General features: G+C 40.7%; 3 protein-coding genes across 3 annotated transcripts in view; 1 reads left to right on the top strand and 2 right to left on the bottom strand.

Annotated features, from left to right (window-relative positions):
• Positions 1–5,458: 5,458 nt before the first annotated feature.
• LOC311058363 (uncharacterized protein) overlaps positions 5,459–20,937 on the bottom strand; it is a gene marked incomplete at both ends in the record, with an annotated part of 195,684 nt that continues 180,205 nt past the window's right edge. The window contains one exon of the mRNA XM_084075800.1: positions 5,459–5,620. Within this exon, the coding sequence (XP_083931926.1) occupies positions 5,459–5,620 (162 nt within the window). The remainder of the gene's footprint in view (positions 5,621–20,937) is intronic.
• Positions 11,792–19,700, bottom strand: LOC311058422 (histone H3.2; the record flags this gene model as incomplete). The annotated part of the gene is made up of 3 exons (XM_084075859.1): positions 19,668–19,700; positions 18,392–18,438; positions 11,792–12,218 (listed from the first exon to the last, which is right to left on the bottom strand). The coding sequence occupies exon 3, from the start codon at positions 12,200–12,202 to the stop codon at positions 11,792–11,794; it is 411 nt and encodes a 136-aa protein (XP_083931985.1). The 5' UTR covers positions 12,203–12,218; positions 18,392–18,438; positions 19,668–19,700.
• On the top strand, positions 12,516–12,899 carry LOC311058382 (histone H2A-like; the record flags this gene model as incomplete). The annotated part of the gene is made up of 1 exon (XM_084075819.1): positions 12,516–12,899. One exon carries the CDS (start codon positions 12,516–12,518, stop codon positions 12,897–12,899), a length of 384 nt encoding a protein of 127 aa, XP_083931945.1.

The raw sequence follows: 20,937 nt of genomic DNA, 5'->3' as shown, positions 1-20,937 counted from the left end.
ACTATATAAATAAAGTTTATTATTATTATTATTATCTAATGTTCAACCCCCCCGGGGCTCCGCTCCGATCCCCCCCGCCCCCCGCGCACCTCTCGGTCCGCACACCGCTCAGAAAAAAGAAAAGAAAAGTATTTTGTTGCGTGTCTAAATCACTTTCTTTTTTATCCCAAATGCGTCCCAATCAGTAGCCTACCCACCATAGAGGCAAGGCAGGCGGCCGCCTGCCCAACTAAAATCTAGCATCCCCTAGAAAATAAAGTAAAAGACTGAAAAACAGGCAGTGAAAAAAATCTTAAATGCTTAAATGTGGAATAAATAATGGACCATGATATGAAAAAGGTTGAAAACCAATGGCCTAGAGGAGAGGGGGTGTGAGGGGAGAATGAGTGAGGAAGAGACAAAAACAACGGACAAAAACGACAGAAGAAAGTGGTTGTCTCTAGTAGTCTACACCCTCCCCAATACCGGTTAGGGTTGGCAGTGACAGGGACTATACAGTACATAATATTGTCTCTGTCGGGTGGAAACCTCATAGAGCTTGTAGATCTACTTTTGTTGCTTTTGTGTGACGCTGCAGGATGATGAAGATTAGAAGGTCATTCATTTACACCACTGCGAGATAGAGGCTCGCGTCGCAAAAGCCAGTGTTGTTAATTCAGCCAAAATCATTTGCGTTTCAAATCGTATTGTTTGATCGGCTGGTGATATAACTTAACAGTCACAAGGTATTTATGAACATACTTGTGTGGATGACGGTGACGGAGAATTTTAATGAAGTCTGGATCTGGACGCGCTGCGCACTTCTGTGTTGCTTGCACAGACAATGTGTCAGCCCGTACAACATGTGGCGTGCGGCCACGACCACGGTCCACGCTTACTTTTTATTACTGATTTTATGTTAAAAAAGGATTGATCAAGTGATATTACTCAAACAGAGAACATAACCTCTCCAGAATCATAGTCAGCAAAGTTTCACAGCGTGCTGGTTAGAAGTGCTGCATAGAAGTGCTGGAGTGGAGTACTGGAATGGAGTGCTTTGATCGGAGCGTTTGATCGGCATTTTCGCTGCGATGCGATTCGATCTCAGTATACAGGACAGCAGACAATATCATACAGATTGAAAGGAGCTCCCCCGCATAGTTACCGCCCAGTCCTGTATTACGTTAAACATTATTATAAAACAGAATGAGAGTGAGCGAGCGTGCTGAAAGGGGGGCTGTTTATTTGAGACTATTGCACAGACAGAGAGAGAGAGAGAGAGAGAGAGAGACACACACACACAGAGAGCGAGCGATCTGTATGTGTGTGTGTGTGTGTGTGTGTGTGTGTGTGTGTGTGTGTGTCGTAACGTTGACGTTGTCTGTGAGTGTTGCCAGATTTTGCGAGAGAAATAAGCAAGCAGGTTTGTGAAAACAAGCCCAACAAAAGTGACTATGAGCACTTTTAACGGTATATACAAATAGCCAATCTACAAGCTCACGTTGTAGATAGGCTATTTTCAAAGAAGAACATATTGGAGAAAAAAAGATGGAAATTGTGGATTATTTTCCAAATCCACACAGATCTTGTATGGGGGTCTGTGGCACAACATATTTTCAGAAGGGGGGAGGTCTGCAGACAAATATTAATTTGGGGGTCCTTGCCATGAAAATGTTTGAAAACAACTGGTTCAAACAACATTAGGACACAAGGCCAAATAAGCAACTAAACTGTCAAGCAACTTTACAGAAAAAACAAGCCCAAAGTCGCTTATAAGAAGCGGACATGGCAACGCTAGTGCTGCGCAGCCTACTTGAAGAGAGAGAGAGAGAAAGAAAGAGAGAGACTCATCACGGCCCACGGGAGACGTCGATTAAAATGACTTGGAATAAAAACAAATGTATGTATTGGGTCTGATCCTGGATAGCATCTTAGTGAACTATCCTACAGTGTGTAATCCCTGGTCGGGGATCAATCTACAGCAGACATGGGCAACTGGCGGCCCGGGGGCCACATGCGGCCCCCACCTTCACTTAATGCGGCCCGCAGGTTAATATGAGAATACTGATATATTATTGATTTCAGCTGTTCCAAATTCCAAACATGCAAACATGACCCGCTTTAATTACTTCAGTCTATTAGTAGTCCAATGTATTTGTATTTAAGTTCATAAAGTTAACAACATAAGTATAACTAAATGCAAATTCAATACAAATGTAACTTTTCAGGATTCCAATTCAAACATAGCAAAAAAAAATCTGGATTCCAATTGAAAAATAGCAAAAATAGCAGATCTACAAGCTCTTTAGCAGATCGGCTATTTTTGCTACTTTTGTGTGACATAGAATGGCGAAAAAAGTTAAAATACGGCGAGACAGTATATGCAATGTGGCCCTCTGGAGTGAGTGTGGAAATATAGTGGCCCTCTCCATCATCAAAGTTGCCCACCCCTGATCTACAGTGTGAAAATCACAACGATATATGACAGCCGATATCAAGAAATTAACTCCTGCAATGTGTAATGCTTAACGATCAGACGACCCCCGACCACTTTAAAAGTCCTACAGTGTGTACCTGCCCTTAATCGGATCGCGGCATCTCTACTTGTTTGTTGAAATGTTAATAAATGGGAGCTTCCCCAAACAGCCATCTCTTTCCCGACAGTTCCCTCTGTGCACGAACCCTTACATATGGTAATTAAACATTAAAACACCCGCGGCTTATAGTCCAGTGCGGCTTATATATGTACAAATCATTCAATTTAGCTGCTGCGGCTTATTTTCAGGTGCGGCTTATATTGCGAAAATTACGGTACATGAATTGTGTACATCTTAGATTAAGAACCAGAGAACATTCTCTGTCATTAGCTCTTTTTTTGCTGAGCACTCTGACGGCAGTGTTAACTCTGTGTTCTGTTAACTCTGCTCAAGTGTGATGCTACTCAAATGACCTGTACTGTAGTTGAATTACATAGTTGTGACATAAACACATACTAAAATGGTAAATACTACAAAAAACACTGACTAATTATTCTATCACTCCTTTAGTGACTGCATGATTGCTGATTATTTAACTAACGACTAACCTGTTGGCTGAGAAACATAGGCTACTAATGATTACTTCATCTCCCATGATGGTCATACTTTACACATGACTTAGTTGCACACCAGTGTCTCACCAAAAATAGCTGATCTACAACCTCACAACACGTTGTGAGGTTGTAGATTTCGGTGCCAGACACGATGCACAGCCAAGTTAAATCAGACTTTATCAAACCACTCTGTATAGTTATGAGAAAGAAGCTAAAGTGACACAGTCTCAAAGCATAGTGCATCTCATTAACTACAGATAAATGGAATTCACAAGCTAATCAGAGCTATATTACAGTCTTGACTCATGATTGAGATTCCTGTGTTGAATGCTGGTCTCATGAATGCTTTTTCTTAACTAATAATCCTTTTTGTGAACACTAGGATGTGGATGAGACGATCGTTGAAGGTGCGATTGAGAAGACCACCATGGGGATCTTCACCCTAAGAAACACCGCCAGTGAGGACGATGTCAGAATTGTCCTGGAGGGGGTCACAGTCATACAAGATCTGGACACTGTGGCTTTTGCATCCGCCATGTTGTTGGGACTGATTTACTCTCTGAACCTGAGTTACCCAAAAAAGCTCAGCTGCACATTTGAGGTACTGCAGAAGATCATTATGGAGTTGGATGGTGGGGTCCTCTCCCACAAAGCACAAAGCTTGAAGACCAAGCTACACCAGTGTAAGTAATGCTCACTGGTGGGGGGTGAAGAGGGGGGGGGGGGGGGGTACTCACACATTCTACCAGTCTTTGAAGAAGACTTGTTTGCCTCTTTAATATCTTAAAGTTGACCAAAACATGTCACGTTTTATACTAATAATGGCCAAAGTTTAAAATAATAGTTAGTATAAATACTGTTAGTTAAAGTCGTTCAAATCTAAAATGGCCCGGTTTTAATGGGTTTGATGTTTTTATGTGCCTTATGTCCGTTCAAATACCATGTATCTTGTTCCATACAGTATGTTCCATATGTTCGGGCTGAATTAGTCCTGGACTTTGAAGAAATGCATTTTAACAATTTTGCCTGTTTGAATACAAGAGAAACCCACTCTCAAACTGAATAGATCTAATGTAAAAGAAGAATACATATGTAAACAAACAGGCGGGTGTCTAAAATTAGCTAAAATGTATTTTTTTTTAAAGTTAACATGTTTATATTGTTTATAAAGTGTTTTACTGATTACCAATGTTTATTTGATGCAGTGTTTTACATTAAATATGTTTGATCCATTGATACTACATAATGCACTTTCCTGTATTCCCCTGCATTTAAAATAAAATGTATTTGCACTGTTTGAATTGTGTTGGACTAATATGATCATATCATGTATCTAGAATAATGAACATGACTGAATAAGGTTGCCAGAACATGATTATATAACATTTATAAATCAATGGAATTAAGTTAAAATAACATGACTGAATCATGTTGCCAGAACGTGATTTAAAAGTTTATAAATCAATGGAATGATGTTAAAATAGCATGACTGAATCATGTTGCCAGAACGTGATTGAAACATTTATAAATCAATGGAATGATGTTAAAATAACATGACTGAATCATGTTGCCAGAACGTGATTGAAACATGTATGAATAACTTTGTTCAATTACATTAGGTTAAGTTAATATTTAGGTGTTTAACCTAGACAACTGGATTGAGTGCTGCCAAAGCAAACGATTAATGTGCAAACAATGTCCACTATTCAATCACTTAGATCCAACGACTTATTTGTTTCAGTGAGCTCCAAAACATGTTGCGAATGGTTTATTATGGCATTGGTTCTCAAAGTGGGTCCTTGAGGGAGTTCCAGAGGGCCAAATGGACCCTAACGGCTCCATTTGGTTCCATTATACACTCTCAGAGTTAAATTAACATAGATATTACAATATAAATTGGGGTCCAAGGGATAGAAATGCCATTAAATGGGGGTCCGTAGCCGTAATGCATGTCAAAGTGAGGGTCCTTGAAATTAAAATGTTTGAGAATCACTGCTAGAGCTGTAACTAATCTTCTCTTATGGGGGTTCCTGGCATATCTTTTCAACTGGGGGTCCGCGGGCTGATAAGTGTCAAGTGGGGGTCCTTGACATGAAAAAGCGTGAGAACCCCTGGTTGGGAGGCATGAGTTAATCCGACAGACCTTTTCTCCGACTATGTGGCATCCGCGTGCGGTTAGGGTTAGGGTGCGGGTTTGGTTCGGGTTTATGTTTAATGTCGGAGCACTGCGCTGTCGGAGGAATGCGCTGTCGGACTAACGTATTGCACCCCCACTGGTTTATGGTCATTAAACAACTGAAAATTAGGAAATGAAAACTCTTATAAAAAGTTGTGGTTGGCTCTTAAAAGAGCCTTTGGTGGATAAAGGTGGGCTAGGTTCATAACCGTTTATTTCTTTTTGGGAGCTGCCTTCTTTGCTGCCTTGGGTTTGGCAACCTTTTTGGCTGGGGCTTTCTTGGCTGCTGCGGGCTTCTTGGCTACTTTCTTGGGACTCTTGGCTGCTTTCTTCGGGCTTTTAGCTGCTACCTTCTTGGCGGCAGGCTTCTTGGCTTTCTTCGGCGATTTCTTAGCGGCTACAGGCTTCTTTGCTGCCACCTTCTTCTTTGGCTTTTTAGCAGCGGCGGGTTTCTTGGCAACAGCGGGCTTCTTTGCTTTGACAGCTTTCTTAACAGCAGGCTTCTTCGCTTTTACTGCTACAACTTTCTTGTTCATCTTGAAAGAGCCAGATGCGCCGGTACCTTTGATCTGAACCAGAGTGCCTTTTGCTACCAGACTCTTGACGGCGATCTTGACGCGGGCTTTGTTCTTTTCCAAATCGTAGCCGCCGGCAACAAGAGCTTTCTTGACCGCAGCCAGGGACATGCCGCTCCGTTCCTTGGAGGCGGACACGGCCTTGACGACAAGCTCAGCGACGCTGGGGCCGGTCTTCTTGGGTCGGGTCCGAAACGAAACCGAAACGAAAGTTAAATCCGAAAAAATCACTATAAGTGTGGAGGCCAAAATCGTCCCCCCGAAAACCTGTTAGGAGTACGTTTCAGGCAATTTAGAGTTGATTGGTAGTACTTTGTAGTGACACTTTTTTTGGTCCCTAACATTCATCGAGCTCTGGACTTAGTACATTTATTTTTTCACCATTGGGTCACTACCGAAACAAAACCGAAACGAAAGTTAAATCCGAAAAAATCACTAAGTTTGGAGGCCAAAATCGTCCCCCCGAAAACCTGTTAGGAGTACGTTTCAGGCAATTTAGAGTTGATTGGTAGTACTTTGTAGTGACACTTTTTTTGGTCCCTAACATTCATCGAGCTCTGGACTTAGTAAATTTATTTTTTCACAATTGGGTCACCACCGAAACGAAACCGAAACGAAAGTGAAATCCGAAAAAATCACTAAGTGTGGAGGCCAAAATCGTCCCCCCGAAAACCTGTTAGGAGTACGTTTCAGGTCATTTAGAGTTGATTGGTAGTACTTTGTAGTGACACTTTTTTTGGTCCCTAACATTCATCGAGCTCTGGACGTAGTACATTTATTTTTTCACCATTGGGTCACTACCGAAACGAAAGTTGGTCACTGGTGTGGTTGTCATGGTTACTAACCATGTGTCATGTGTGTCAGAATGATTGGAGGGCGGAGTGTGTCATCAATGGAGATCTGGCCCACCTGGATTGTCCTCTATAAAATAGGTGGCTGGACTTCATTCTTGTTCTCTCTCTCACCGTGAAGCTCACTGGGAGCACTCCAGCCTTTTGGATTTTGCTTGTTAAAGAACAAGATCACTGTGGTAGAGGTTTGGGTTGTGTAGTTACCTTGTCATGATGTAACTCCAAAGGTGAACAAGAAATCTAAAATAATTGCTGTATAATAATTGAATAGAAATTGATCATTCAAAATATGCTCCTCATTGACATTGTACGGTGAAACGGCTCTCAAAGTCACTCTTTTAGCACGTAAACGAACACAAACAAAGCTGATTCAGTCAATATAGAACATCACCAAACCCAGTACTGTTTTTTTTTTAAATAAAAATGTCAACTTCCTGTTGATTTTACTATTTGAAGATCCAGATCCGCGGATCCAGTCCGAGTTCTTTTTAATAAAAATAGCAAAATCAACAGGATGTTAGCATTTTTATTTAAAAAACAAACGGTACTGGGTTTGGTGATGTTCTATATAGTCTGAATCAACTTTATTTGCGTTTGTTTGTGCTAAAAGAGTGACTTTGAGAGCTGTTTCAGCCTACAATGTAATTCAATGAGGAGCATATTTTTTTATTATCAATGGAGCAATTATTTTAGATTTCTTACCCACCTTTGGAGATGCATCATGGCAAGGTAACTACACAACCCAAACCTCTACCAAAGTGGTCTTGCCCTTTAAGCACTGTTAACCACCCCAGTATCCGTATTGTGGGTATAGCTTTAGCAGAAAATAGCCGATCGACAAGCTGACTGCGACACGTTGTGAGCTTGTCGATCGGCTATTTTCAGTCAAAACTTTCCTCATAACACAAAACAGAAAATACACTAGTATTGAGCCCTGAGGCTCACCGGTTACCCATATGGGGTTAAGTTAGTTTTAATAAAATAATTTAAACGTTCCTTGTTTGTGTGAGTTTCCTTATTTTGTTACAAACTCAGCCGTTTGCAACACTCTTGGTTGGTTGTTGCAATATACATTACATTTAAGTGGTTGAATTTATGTAATTTGTTATCCCTGAGTCACTAGAATACCTCAAAACGAAGTATGGAGCTCGGCCTATAATTGATCATTGTTTTGATTGATATGCTGCATGCCATGAGTGCGAAGTGGTATTTTCTTAAACTTAATTCAGTTCATCATAGAGGATCTGTGGTCATAATACAGCACTGTTTGAGGAACTATAGTTGAAAACTTAAAACATATTTTTTAATGTCCAGTCCAAAGTGAGAACAATGTAGCCTACTTGATTTAACACCAAAACTGCTATAGTTTTGATCATCTGAAACTAAGGAATTTATAAATGACAAAAAGGGTATATGAATTTTTATGACATTACGAAACATCTCTCTGTTTCCTTTCAATGAAAGTGTAAATCTGGGTTCAGACTCAGCCAGAGTAAACGTTTTCTAACAGATGGTTTTAAACAACCTAAATCTCAGTCGTGTCATAATGAACCCTTTCCCTGATCATCAGAGGGTGTATCTAGTAGATCCAGTCATTCTGTCAGGGGTAGGTGTTTGCTGTGGATATTCATCTTTTGACCTGTCACCTCTTGCTTTAACTTTAAATATAACCTCAAAATCCTAATCAATGTGAAAGGCCTGGTGGTGCAAGAGCAAAGCATAGGCTTCACAAGCAGATGGTTGTGGGTTTGAATCTTGGTCAGGGAAGATCTCAATTTTCGGTCTTTTTAAGGCGAGAACCATGGATGAAGCCCGCCTCCCTCCTCACGCCCTCTTTTAGCTCCGGTAGGAGAGGGAGGAGCATGGAGGGAGCCCACCTCCAGGGGGAGGAGCTTAATAAATTTACATATTAATTAAAGATTTTTATGGCCACTGTTTTTTTTCACATATGAGACATTTTTTTATTACCAGTTTGTATTGACCACAGCTCCATTGTAGCGCCATTGTTTTTTTGTTGTATTACCCTTTTAGTTTTTATTTAGGAGTTGTTTTGAGTGAGCTTTGAACCTCGAACCTTTAGTTTGTGAACCTTTGATTTATCTTTTACGCCACGCTGGCATGGAAGGTACAATTGGGAACGTCATCCTTAACCCGCCTTTTAGAATTTAGATGGACAGTGAAAATGTTCTTCAGGAGCCTTGAACCCCAAACCATCTACTTTCAGACCCTGTGTTTGAAAGTAGATGGTTTTGGCATGGAAAGTACAATTGGGAACGTCATCCTTAACCCGCCTTTTAGAATTTAGATGGACAGTGAAAATGTTCTTCAGGAGCCTTGAACCTCAAACCTTCTGCTTTCAGACCCTGTGTTTATCTCTTGAGCCACGCTGGCATGGAAGTTCTAATCGGGAACGTCATCCTTCACCCTTCTTTTAGAATTTAGATGGCCAGTGAAAACGTTCTTCAGGAGCTTTGAACCCCAAACCTTCTGCTTTCAGACCCTGTGTTTATCTCTTGAGCCACACAGGTATGGATAATACAAAAGACAACGTAATAGTTAAACCACATTTTAGAAGTTAGATGGACAGTGAAAATGTGCTCCAGGAGTTTCGAACCTTAAACCTTCGGTTTATAAACCCAAGAGTTTTCTCTTGAGCCATGGTGGCATGAACCATGCAACTGAGAACATAATACTTAAACCACCTTTTCAGGATTGAGATGGACAATGAAAATGTTCTTTAGGAGCTTTGAACCTTAAACTCTTTGGTTCATAAACAGTGACACATCTCTTGAGCCACAGAGACATGAAACATTCAGATGAGAAGGAAATACTTATCCTTTTAGTATTTAGATGCACAGTGTATTTCTACATTTACTTCACCACTTAAACCCTCTATTCTTAGTAAAGTTGCAACTTTACTTTCCCGCTTGCCTTGTTACCATCTACACCAAATCTTTTCACAAAGAATTGTCAATCTACAAGCTCAAAACACGTCGACACATTGTGCTCTGGAATTAGTAAATTTATTTTTTCACCATTGGGTCACTACCGAAACAAACCGAAACGAAAGTTAAATCCGAAAAAATCACTAAGTGTGGAGGCCAAAATCGTCCCCCCGAAAACCTGTTAGGAGTATGTTTCAGGCAATTTAGAGTTGATTGGTAGTACTTTGTAGTGACACTTTTTTTGGTCCCAAAAATTCATCGAGCTCTGGACGTAGTAAATTTATTTTTTCACCATTGGGTCACTACCGAAAGTGAGAGCTGCCTTCTTCTTGGCGGCCTTGGCCGGAGCCGCAGCTGGAGCTGGTGCGACTTCTGCCATGATTCTATCAAATTCGGGTAGTAGATTGTCTTAGTGTAAAGTCTCGGTACGGTAGACTAGGCCTGTGGAAAACACACTGAAGGGGCCGGACTTAAACACAACATGAGAACCATGTTGAGTCAATGCACACAGAGCCCCTCTTCTCTAGGAGGCTTAATGTGCCACTTTTGTTTTCTCCTCGACAAAAACAAGATATTATAAACGACTGTGTGTATTATGAAATATAACAAAGGGCACACCTGCTAGCACACTTGTCTCTTTATGTCATGAACATTATCCGAGACGCTAAGAATTCTCTCGTTTTGTATTGATAGGCTCAACATCTCACTCTTCAAAGGGCAAAACACAATTTCTCCATCATTTTTCTTCTAAAACGATGTTAAACTATGTAACATTAACACTAATCCTCTTAGCAGACATACCCGACGACAGGATAATATAAACTATATTATTGTTTTAGTATCCGTTTAGTTATAAATAGAAGGTTTTCTGACCTTAGGCAACGATTCCCATTGACAGCTATTGAACGGTGGACAAATAACTTACTGTGAATAATTAACATCTGATCAAACTAAAGTAAAGAAAATAAAGCTTATCTTATACAATCAACTGTCGCTGTCGGTACCTTGCTTATGGACACAGACATGCAGCAGGTATAAGCCAGCACTTACGCTTCACATTTAAAAACTTCATGATGCAATTTATCCTGCTGCATTCCGTTTTATGATTAATTCATCATTGCGTTCTGTATGAAAACAGTGGGACTGCCATAGCAAATAAGGTCCATCCCCATATGAATTAGGCCTATACGTTCATAGCTGCAGGGGACATAACTGTTCAGTAAATATATCACAAGTGAACTGTTGCTGTAAGTTACTTTCTTGGCTATTAAGCTTCCTGTGAGCAAATATGTAGCCTATTACTCATATATTTGAATTGACACATCGTCTGATTTTCGTTTGATTGATTATTCTATTTACAGTTTGCAAATAGTTCAGTGGTACAATGATGCTAAAAGGATAACACAAAAGGGGGGGCTTGTTTCCATTACAACGATATACAAGACATGATCAACACTAGTTTTAAGGGGGTTTAGGGGGAGTACCATTTCTGGTGTTAGATTAGGCTTATTACTTTTCTAGGACCAGTTAACTGTAAATGCAGACTCGGAAAAAGCCATTCGCCTTATTATTACCTACAGCTAGAGAATGAGATCACTCTGAGAGAGAGAGAGAGAGATATCCATGGATTCATTTAGTATTTATGAGCAACTAGATCAATCTGTGACCGGCCTGCTCGGGAACAATGCCAGTTGGGATTGCATCATCATGCCCCACCTGGTTATGCAATGACCGTTAGCAGATTACCCATTGTAACCGTCCGACTGTGTCCCTCCCTATAATGCATTATATGCAGATGTCATAACCCCATTATAACTCAAATGAGCAATGGTCTCATTGGAAACATCAATGTGCGTCCTGGTGACTTTATTAAATATATATATATATTTATTTTAATTGAAAACAAAAACATGACCCTCTCACATTAGCATAGCTGTCACCAGAGGCATTATTTCTTTATCAATCACTGGTTTATACTCTAGATGGCTAGAAAGAGACCCGTCACTGATGAAATGAAAATAATATTATGAACTACTTAAGATTATACTTTCACTGCTATAATTAGTCATAACGTTATGGCTGATAATACGGTTTTTAAAGTGGAAATCTTTTAAAGAAATAAGTAGGTGGCTCTTAAAAGAGCCGTTTTGGGGTTGCGACAGTGACGGATGAGTTTAAGCACGTTCTCCACGGATACGACGGGCCAGCTGGATGTCTTTGGGCATGATGGTCACCCTCTTTGCGTGGATGGCGCACAGGTTGGTGTCTTCAAACAGACCGACAAGATAAGCTTCGGCTGACTCCTGCAGAGCCATGACAGCGGAGCTCTGGAAGCGCAGGTCGGTTTTGAAGTCCTGGGCGATCTCCCTCACCAGGCGCTGGAAGGGCAGCTTACGGATCAGCAGCTCGGTGGATTTCTGGTAACGACGGATCTCCCTCAGAGCCACTGTACCGGGACGGTAACGGTGAGGCTTCTTCACTCCACCGGTTGCCGGCGCGCTTTTACGAGCTGCCTTGGTGGCGAGCTGCTTCCTGGGGGCTTTGCCGCCAGTAGACTTACGAGCGGTCTGCTTGGTTCGTGCCATGGTTCCTTTGTGCAAACTGTAGATACGAGTTGTGCTGGAAATAGCGCAAACTGCAGATTTTTATTTCAGCGGCTCTGAGACGCCGTCATCCTCTGATTGGTCTCTGGTCAGGAACCTCCTTCTCTGGGAGGAACCGATCACGCCACTAGTAGTGATTGGAGGGGAACTCACACACACACACCCCGCGCTCTCATTCATATTTATGATTGGTGGGGCGCTCACAGACAGTACTATGTTTAGGATATAAAATGCTTCGTGTCACTGTTCCCCAGCACATTTCTTTGTTATTAAACTTTGGAAATAAAGCCAAATTATGAGTGGAAGAGGTAAGACCGGAGGAAAGTCTAGGGCGAAGGCTAAGACCCGCTCATCTCGTGCCGGGCTTCAGTTCCCCGTGGGTCGTGTCCACAGGCTGCTGCGTAAAGGCAACTATGCCCAGAGAGTCGGTGCTGGAGCCCCAGTCTATCTGGCGGCTGTTCTCGAGTATTTGACCGCTGAGATCCTGGAGCTGGCTGGAAACGCTGCCCGTGACAACAAGAAGTCTCGTATCATTCCCCGTCATCTCCAGCTGGCCGTCCGCAACGACGAGGAGCTCAACAGACTGCTGGGTGGAGTGACCATCGCTCAGGGCGGTGTGCTGCCCAACATCCAGGCTGTTCTGCTCCCCAAGAAGACCGAGAAAGCCGCCAAGAAATAAATCTACTTCATTCGACTGAACGAACCCCACAAAGGCTCTTTTAAGAGCCACCCACTTTCTATATGAAGAGTTCCTCCTTATTACCCGCCTGTCTATTGTTTACATTTATTATGTGCAACAGCAGTTAATAATTGAATGATATTCTTTGTCATATCAATCTTTCAATTATAGCGTTAACAGTGCACTCTCTTCACAATCCTTATGAGGTTAGATCACCTGCTATATGCTTATACATAATGTACATAGGTACAAATATGAACCATTATGTGTATACTATATAGGCCACTCATTAATACATTACTAATGGTTAAGCAAATAGTTGCTTGTTTTCTAAGTTTGTGTTTTACTTTTTTAAGCGTCATAGGGTTCATGATAGGCGGTAGGTGCTATATAAATTCAAGCTATCATAGCGATTCCAGCTATGCATAACGTCATCCTACAGTCTCCATGTTTTATCTAAAAAATTTAAAAAATCCACTAGATATAGACTCTTGCTGTCCACTACATTGTTTTAGGTCAAGCCTGGTTACATCAAAGGTCTATTTTGAATGAAGGACAATCAGCAGAAACGACTCCAGTCAAAATCAAGACAATCAATGGGACAATATAATATTTATGCAAAAGAGGAACCCTCATGGGGTAGGATGCTCAAATTCTATTATAGTACAAGTAGGCCTAATGTATGCTAATTTCACTTAGTGACTTGGACAGTCCTTTGTGTCAGACAGTAGCCATAATGCAACACTACTAGTTTCAGCCTGTTGGTCTTTCTACAACTCAGTGGAGACAACACTTTTGTTTGCCTTCATTATTAGAGACACCATGCAGGCAGTGTTGCCAAATATTTTCAGATGGGGGTCCGTCGTCCGTGGCCAAATACATTTGACATGAAAAAGTTTCAGAACCACTCCCCTAGGGGGTCCTCAGAGATATTACAGGGGGGCGCCAAATCTTTGCGGGATAGGAACTCAATTTTATTTTTATTTTCTACATTAACCAGCTGAACCCTAGCATCCCTATTCTCATGTGGTGTAGACGAGAGGGGAAAAAAAGAGCAAACAAAGAACAGCAACGGTCAAGTTTAAGTATCGAGTGTAAAATACACATTAACAAAAGAACATTAATTCACAAAACTCTGATGATAGTGCTGTCAAACAAGTGTATGAAGCGATCTATGAAATCAATAAAAACGTTTAATCTGCAACACAACTTTATACAATATTCATGTCATTTGATAGACAGATTCTAGGTCCAGAATTAATTTCTCTGTGTAGGCTACTGTATCTGTATGGTGGTTCTCAAGCATTTTCATGTCCAGGACCCTCAAATATTAACACGTGGACCCCCCATTTGAAAAGATATGCCAGCGACCCCCATTGGAGATTTCACCTCGTGGTTCATTCTATAGCAGTGGTTCTGAACCTTTATAAATTCATGGACCCCACAGTTTGATTATGCATTAGACTATGGACCCCTATTTGATGCCGAAACTAGCAGATGTACATTTGCAGTTTGGCATGACGTGGTTAAAAATGATTGTGATGCTGTATTAACAAATTTAGCTGGGAACACCCTGGAACCCCCTTGACTGTTTATTTATATGCGGTGGTCAACAGTGATGATGTTTCAGAATAAAAACAATTATATACAAACTATAGAGCTGCTTAACTGCCATTAGAGTTCATAAATATATATATATATATATATATATATATATATATATATATATATATATATATATATATATATATATATATATATATATATATATATATATATATATATATATATAGGGTTAGAAACATAAATCAAAACATTGAAAAGACAGGCATTATGTATTGACATTTTGTTTTAACCATTTGCTTTGCTTTGTTTTTTTTTGTTTTTTTTACTTTTAACTAGTTATTCTGTTAATAAAGTTGTTTTGTTTGTTTTGTTTTGTAAAGCACTATATAAATAGCATATATATCATAAATTGCATGTAGCCTATTATAATATTTTAACAAGCCAATAGAAACAGATCTTACAATGCATCCAGATCAATACAACAAATAAATAATTCTGTACCTCAGACTGGTTAACTGTGTGGCAATCTATGAACACACACACACACACACACACACACACACACACACACACACACACACACACACACACACACACACACACACACACACACACACACACACACACACACACACACACACACACACACACACACACACACACACAAATCCAGTATTGGACCTAAACACTGAATATCTCTAAGTGGGGAACGGGCTCTATGCACAGCAGCCATATTGGAATAAAATTGGTCCTCTTCCTTACTTACTTCACAGGTCTTACCCATTATATGAATTAAAGGTCTGTTACGTTTAGTGTAGCACAGCACAGTGGTTCTTCATTTTAATTTCAAGGACCCCCATAACTCTGAGAGTGTACAAATGGAACCAAATGGACCCGTTCAGAGTTACACACCCGTAAGGGGACATTTGTAACCCCCTCGACAAACTATGAGGGTCCTGGACCACACTTTGAGACCCACTGGTGTAGCAGAGTGCTTCCAGTGTAGCCTGGTAAACCCCTCCCTCCGGAAATCTCATTAATACGAGATCAAATGCAAATCAGATTTCCAGAAGGGGGGGGGGGTTACCAGGCTACTTCCAGTGAGCCAACATGCACAATATCAGCACCATGACTCTGTTTGACTGTTTGAGAATGGAACAGAGCCAATTAGTATATTTGGTAAAAACCTGTGAAGGAAGTAAGGAAGCTGTGCATAGAGCCTATATTTGGCTCGACTTTACACTTGGTTTTATTACCCTAGCAAAGCTTTTTTGTTTGTAAATCATGGTCCCATTAATAAAATTGACAACAAAGAAGGGTATGCTTTTGGGGCGTGGCTACGTTGTGATTGACAAGACAAGTATACTGGGGGGTTCTACTGAGTAAAGACCCACCCCTCGCTCCCCTTCCCACTCAATAGCATGGGTGACGTCCCTTAGTCCGTCCCTTAGTCCATATTGTTGTGGTTTACAGTCGGATCCACCTCTTCATAATGGTGGTATTCTTCATCTTCACTAGGCTCAGCAGCTTCAGCATCAGAACCAACACGGTTATATAAAACGACATCTTGTAGATCTATCTGCTGGTATTGTGTCTCTTCACTACTAGGTCCAACTTCAGAAGCTCTGTGTTGATCTATCTCTTCATACAGGTATTCTTCTTCACTGGGTCCAGCAGCTTCAGCATCAGAACCAACACGGTCATGATGAACTGACATGATGATCTCAACATTCTCCTGTCTTACATTATAATAAACCACCTCAATGTCCACATCTGCTCTCTGCCTTCTGGTGACCTGGAGAAACACAGCAGCACCCAACTTTAAACCACTGGATCACATCTGTCTGTCTTAAATAAATACATAAAAAGTCCCTAAAAAATACGACTGCGGGAGTTAAATATTTTCATCCTTATCTTCATATAATTGGTCCTCACTAATGTTCATTATAAGATGTTTCTCACAGGAGGGCTGTGGACAGTACAGAAACCTGCCTAACTCTGTGATATCATCGGTAGACAGGTTTGTTCATTTCAAACAAGAACAATGGCTTCTATTTCAGCATGCTAACTTTGCAGAAAGAGAAAGGTTCTAGTTTCTATGAGCTTGGAATATCCATCAATGATGTCATTGGTCGGCAGGTTTCTGAACTGTCCACAGCCGACCAATTATAATTATTTGTGTTTATCTAATGAAGTTGATTCTTCTTCTGTTTTGTTTTCTCCTGTCCCCATGTGAAGCATCTTTGAGTACATAGAAAAGCATTATAGGTCTGAGATATTAGTAATGAGACAAAATTGTGCCATCTTATAATGAGCGTTAGTGAGGACCAGGCTGAAGTGCTGCTTTTAAAAACAAATCTTGTTTTTAAGAGGGATTGTTTTAGTAACATTAGTTTTTTTTTTAAGTAACACAATTGTATGAAGGAGGGACTTCATAAACAAACAACTGAATTGATTTATGAGTCTCCCTTGTCACAAAACGGAGGACATAAAAAAAGGCTCCATTGGAATCGATAAATTGATGAATTGATAATTCATAATATGCTCCTCATTGACATCCATTGTAGAGTGAAGAGGCAGGGATGTCAAACATACGGCCCGCGGGCCGGATCAGGCCCGCTAACTAGTTTAATCCGGCCCGCGAGATGATTTTGCAAAGCATTATTTTTTTTTATTTTTTATTTTTTTGCCAAAAATGTTTTAATTGCTTTTTGGCCAAGTCTACACCTGCAACCACACGTAACTTCCACTTTCCTCTTCTTCTTCCTCGTCTTTGTATTGATATTGTCTGTGTTGGAGCGCCTCAGTGCGGCTGCAGAGTTCATGTGCAACCTCTTCCAGAGAGAGATAGAGACACTAGAAACTCTGCTGGAGACACAAAACAAACTGTGTAGACTTGGCCCTTTGAAATAAAATGTATTTTATAAACACATTTTTTTTTCTTAACGGTAATCGATTAATTAATCAGTAAGGCCTAACGGTAAGCGGTTAATAAAATGTCTCCATTTGGCCATCCCTATTTGTGAAGTTTACATTTTCAGAATGTGCTTGTACTAACTAAGACTAAGTAAAGTAAACAAAGAAAACTATCTGAAGTTGTTGTTATTGTTATTATTAGTTATTATGCCATGATTTTACCGGTCCGGCCCTCTGGCCCTCTGGCCCTCCTCCATGTGGCCCCTGAGCTAAAATGAGTTTGCCATCCCTAGAGGCTCTCTTTTAGCCCGTAAACAAACGCAAACAAGGCGGATTCTGACAATATAGAACATCACCAAAACCAGTACTGTTTTCTTTTCTTTTTTTTTAATACAAATGTCAACTTCCTGTAGATTTTACTCTTTGAAGATCCGGATCCAGATCCGTGGATCCAGTCCGGGTTAGGGTTAGGGGATAGGGTCCTAATACGAATAGCAAAATCAACAGGAAGTTGGCATTTCTATTTTTTTTAAAAACACAGTACCGGGTTTGGGGAATAGGGATGTTCTATATTGTCAGAATCAGGTCTGTTTGCATTGGGCTAAAAGAGCTGCCACTGTGGTAGAGCACCCCTCATATCTAACTTTAACTCCCTCATTTTCATTCCAGGTGAATAGAGATGTATAATTACCCTCCAGTGACGATAGAGGGCGCTAATGGACAGCATCACCACCAGCAGCAGCACTAACACTGTGACTGCAGGTATGACGATGTTAGATGTCAGAGGAGAGGCTAAGAGAGAAAATAAGAACATAACCAAACATCATGGAAGGAACGGCTCTATATAAGAAAAAATAAAAGCATTTGATATGAATCCCTAAATAGTCTCTTAATCCTTTAAGAGACTATTTAGGGATTCATATCAAATGATCTACCTTAATATAATACTTCACCTTCGCATTCCTGAACCAATAATGAAATATTGACAACTGTCTGCCTGAAGAGACTACTGTGTGTGTGTGTGTGTGTGTGTGTGTGTGTGTGTGTGTGTGTGTGTGTGTGGTGTGTGTGTGTGTGTGTGTGTGTGTGTGTGTGTGTGTGCGTGCGTGCGTGCGTGCGTGCGTGCGTGCGTGCGTGCGTGCGTGCGTGCGTGCGTGCGTGCGTGCGTGTGTGCGTGTGTATGAGTACACATTATTCAGACAGTAGAATTGCTGTAGATGCAGATTCTTCAGAGAAAAAACTTCAAATCCCAGTTACACTTCTAACTTCATAACTGCCCAATCAACACTATTCTCAGTGAGGAAAAACTCAAATAAGGAATTGTATTAATTCACAATCAAGCAAAGCCTTCATACAAGGACGATTACAGTCACTGTTGAAGTCATTGTTTGAGTTACCTGAACAGTTCACCTCCAGTCTGTCAGTGGAATTAAGAGCCATTATTGTTCCACACTTCCCCAGTGAAGACTCAGATCCAACACAGGAAGGTATAATCACCCATACAGGTTGATGTGTAGAACCAGAACTCATTTTTGTTGAAACAGCAGAGCCACAGTCCAGCTGTCTACACACTACAGATGATGAGTTCTGGTTCAAGTTATACCAATAAGGACCAGCCACTGGTCTCCACTCTCCTTGGTGTTTCATCTCCAGTATACCAGTACAGTTACTGCTTCCTCCCACCAACCTGACCTCACCAGGATCTGTACACAGACAAGAGAGTACAGAATAAAACGGTTATAGGATATTACTCTCTTCTTTTGTCTCTTATATACTTGCTTATGTCTTATGCCTTTTTGTGTTCTATCTTCTTTTATTTGATTGATTTCATCCATGTCATTTACCTGTAATAAAATGTTGATTTGTAAAGGACCATGTTTAGGATAGTGATGTACAGATAACATTAATTATTAGTAGTATTAGTATTATTATTACCTGAGCAGGTGAGACCAACAGTCCTGTCAGGTGAGCAGGTGTTTCTAGTTAAGTATGAGGTTCTACAGTTCAGGAGAACAGACTCACTACCTTCACACTGGAACTCTTTGGTCCACATTGGACCTTTCACTTCTCCATAGAGCGCCCCCTGGAGGACTGAAGGAGCCCCACAACCAAGCTGCCTACAGACCACCTCTGCATCCTGCTGGTCAAAGTCACCTTGACACACTGAGACCCACGAATGATTAGACTTCACCTCCACTCTACCTGAACACAAACTAGTCCCATTCACCAACCTCACAGACTCTGAAGAGAGAGAGAGAGAGAGAGAGAGAGAGAGAGAGAGAGAGAGAGAGAGAGAGAGAGAGAGAGAGAGAGAGAGAGAGAGACATAAACCAATGCTCGTTATAGTCATCACTCAAGAGCATAAAAACTTCCAGTAGTCCCTCCATACTCCACTATAAGACCTCACTCATGCACACCTTCACACACACGCACGCACGCACGCACGCACGCACGCACGCACGCACGCACGCACGCACGCACGCACGCACACACACACACACACACACACACACACAGTATAGTATGTCCTGATAACACTCAATGAATGGTTTGATAAATCGCGGATAGGTCAGTATGTCGCCTACTTCGCCCATTCAATGGTCTGATGAAACATGATAATGTCCCATTCAATGCATTAATAGCATCCAAATCAGGTGGACCTAGACAGACAGACAGACAGACAGACAGACAGACAGACAGACAGACAGACAGACAGACAGACAGATAGATAGATAGATAGATAGATAGATAGATAGATAGATAGATAGATAGATAGATAGATAGATAGATAGATAGATAGATTACAGTAAACAAGATACTGTAACAATTACTGTCATTGTTGAAGTCATAGTTTGTGTTACCTGAACAGACCACCTCCAGTCTGTCAGTGGAAGTTTCAGACCAGGTTCCCACACACTCCCTCAATGAAGACTCATATCCAACACAGGAAGATGTAATCATCCATACAGATTTTTGTGTAGAACCAGAACTCATTTTTGTTGAAACAGCAGAGCCACAGTCCGCCATTCTACACACTACAGCTGATAACATGTTCCAATCAATGAAAGAACCAACCACTGGTCTCCAGTCGCCCCTGTGATTCATCTCCAGAATACCAGTACAGTTACTGGTTTCTCCCACAAACCTGACACCTATGTCTGTACAGAGACAACAGTAGTAGTACAAATTAAAAGCATTACTTTCTTTATAAAATAAGAATCCAAACCTAAAGTATAGTTTCTCGTTTGCCTTTTTTTATCTCAGGCTGGCAAAGATCACTCTTGAAATGTAACTTTTATTGTGAGTTTTTTTCCTTTTTTTTATCCTTGCTTCTCTTATATATTCTTATAAAGTCTTCTATTTATTTTAATGTAATACTTTTGATCATTAATCTCATCCATATTATGTTTCTGTAATATTATTTTGTTTTGTAAAGCACATGTAACCTTGTTTGGAATAGTCATGTACAACTAAAGTGTATTATTATAACTATTATTACCTGAGCAGGTGAGTCCAACAGTCTTGTCAGGTGAGCAGGTGTTTCTAGATGAGTTTG

The sequence above is a fragment of the Gymnoscopelus microlampas genome (assembly GCF_963454915.1).
Source record: "Gymnoscopelus microlampas genome assembly, chromosome: 13".
Lineage (NCBI taxonomy): Eukaryota > Metazoa > Chordata > Actinopteri > Myctophiformes > Myctophidae > Gymnoscopelus > Gymnoscopelus microlampas.
The sequence above is the reverse complement of the archived record's forward strand: the minus strand, read 5'-3'. Positions and strand labels throughout refer to the sequence as shown.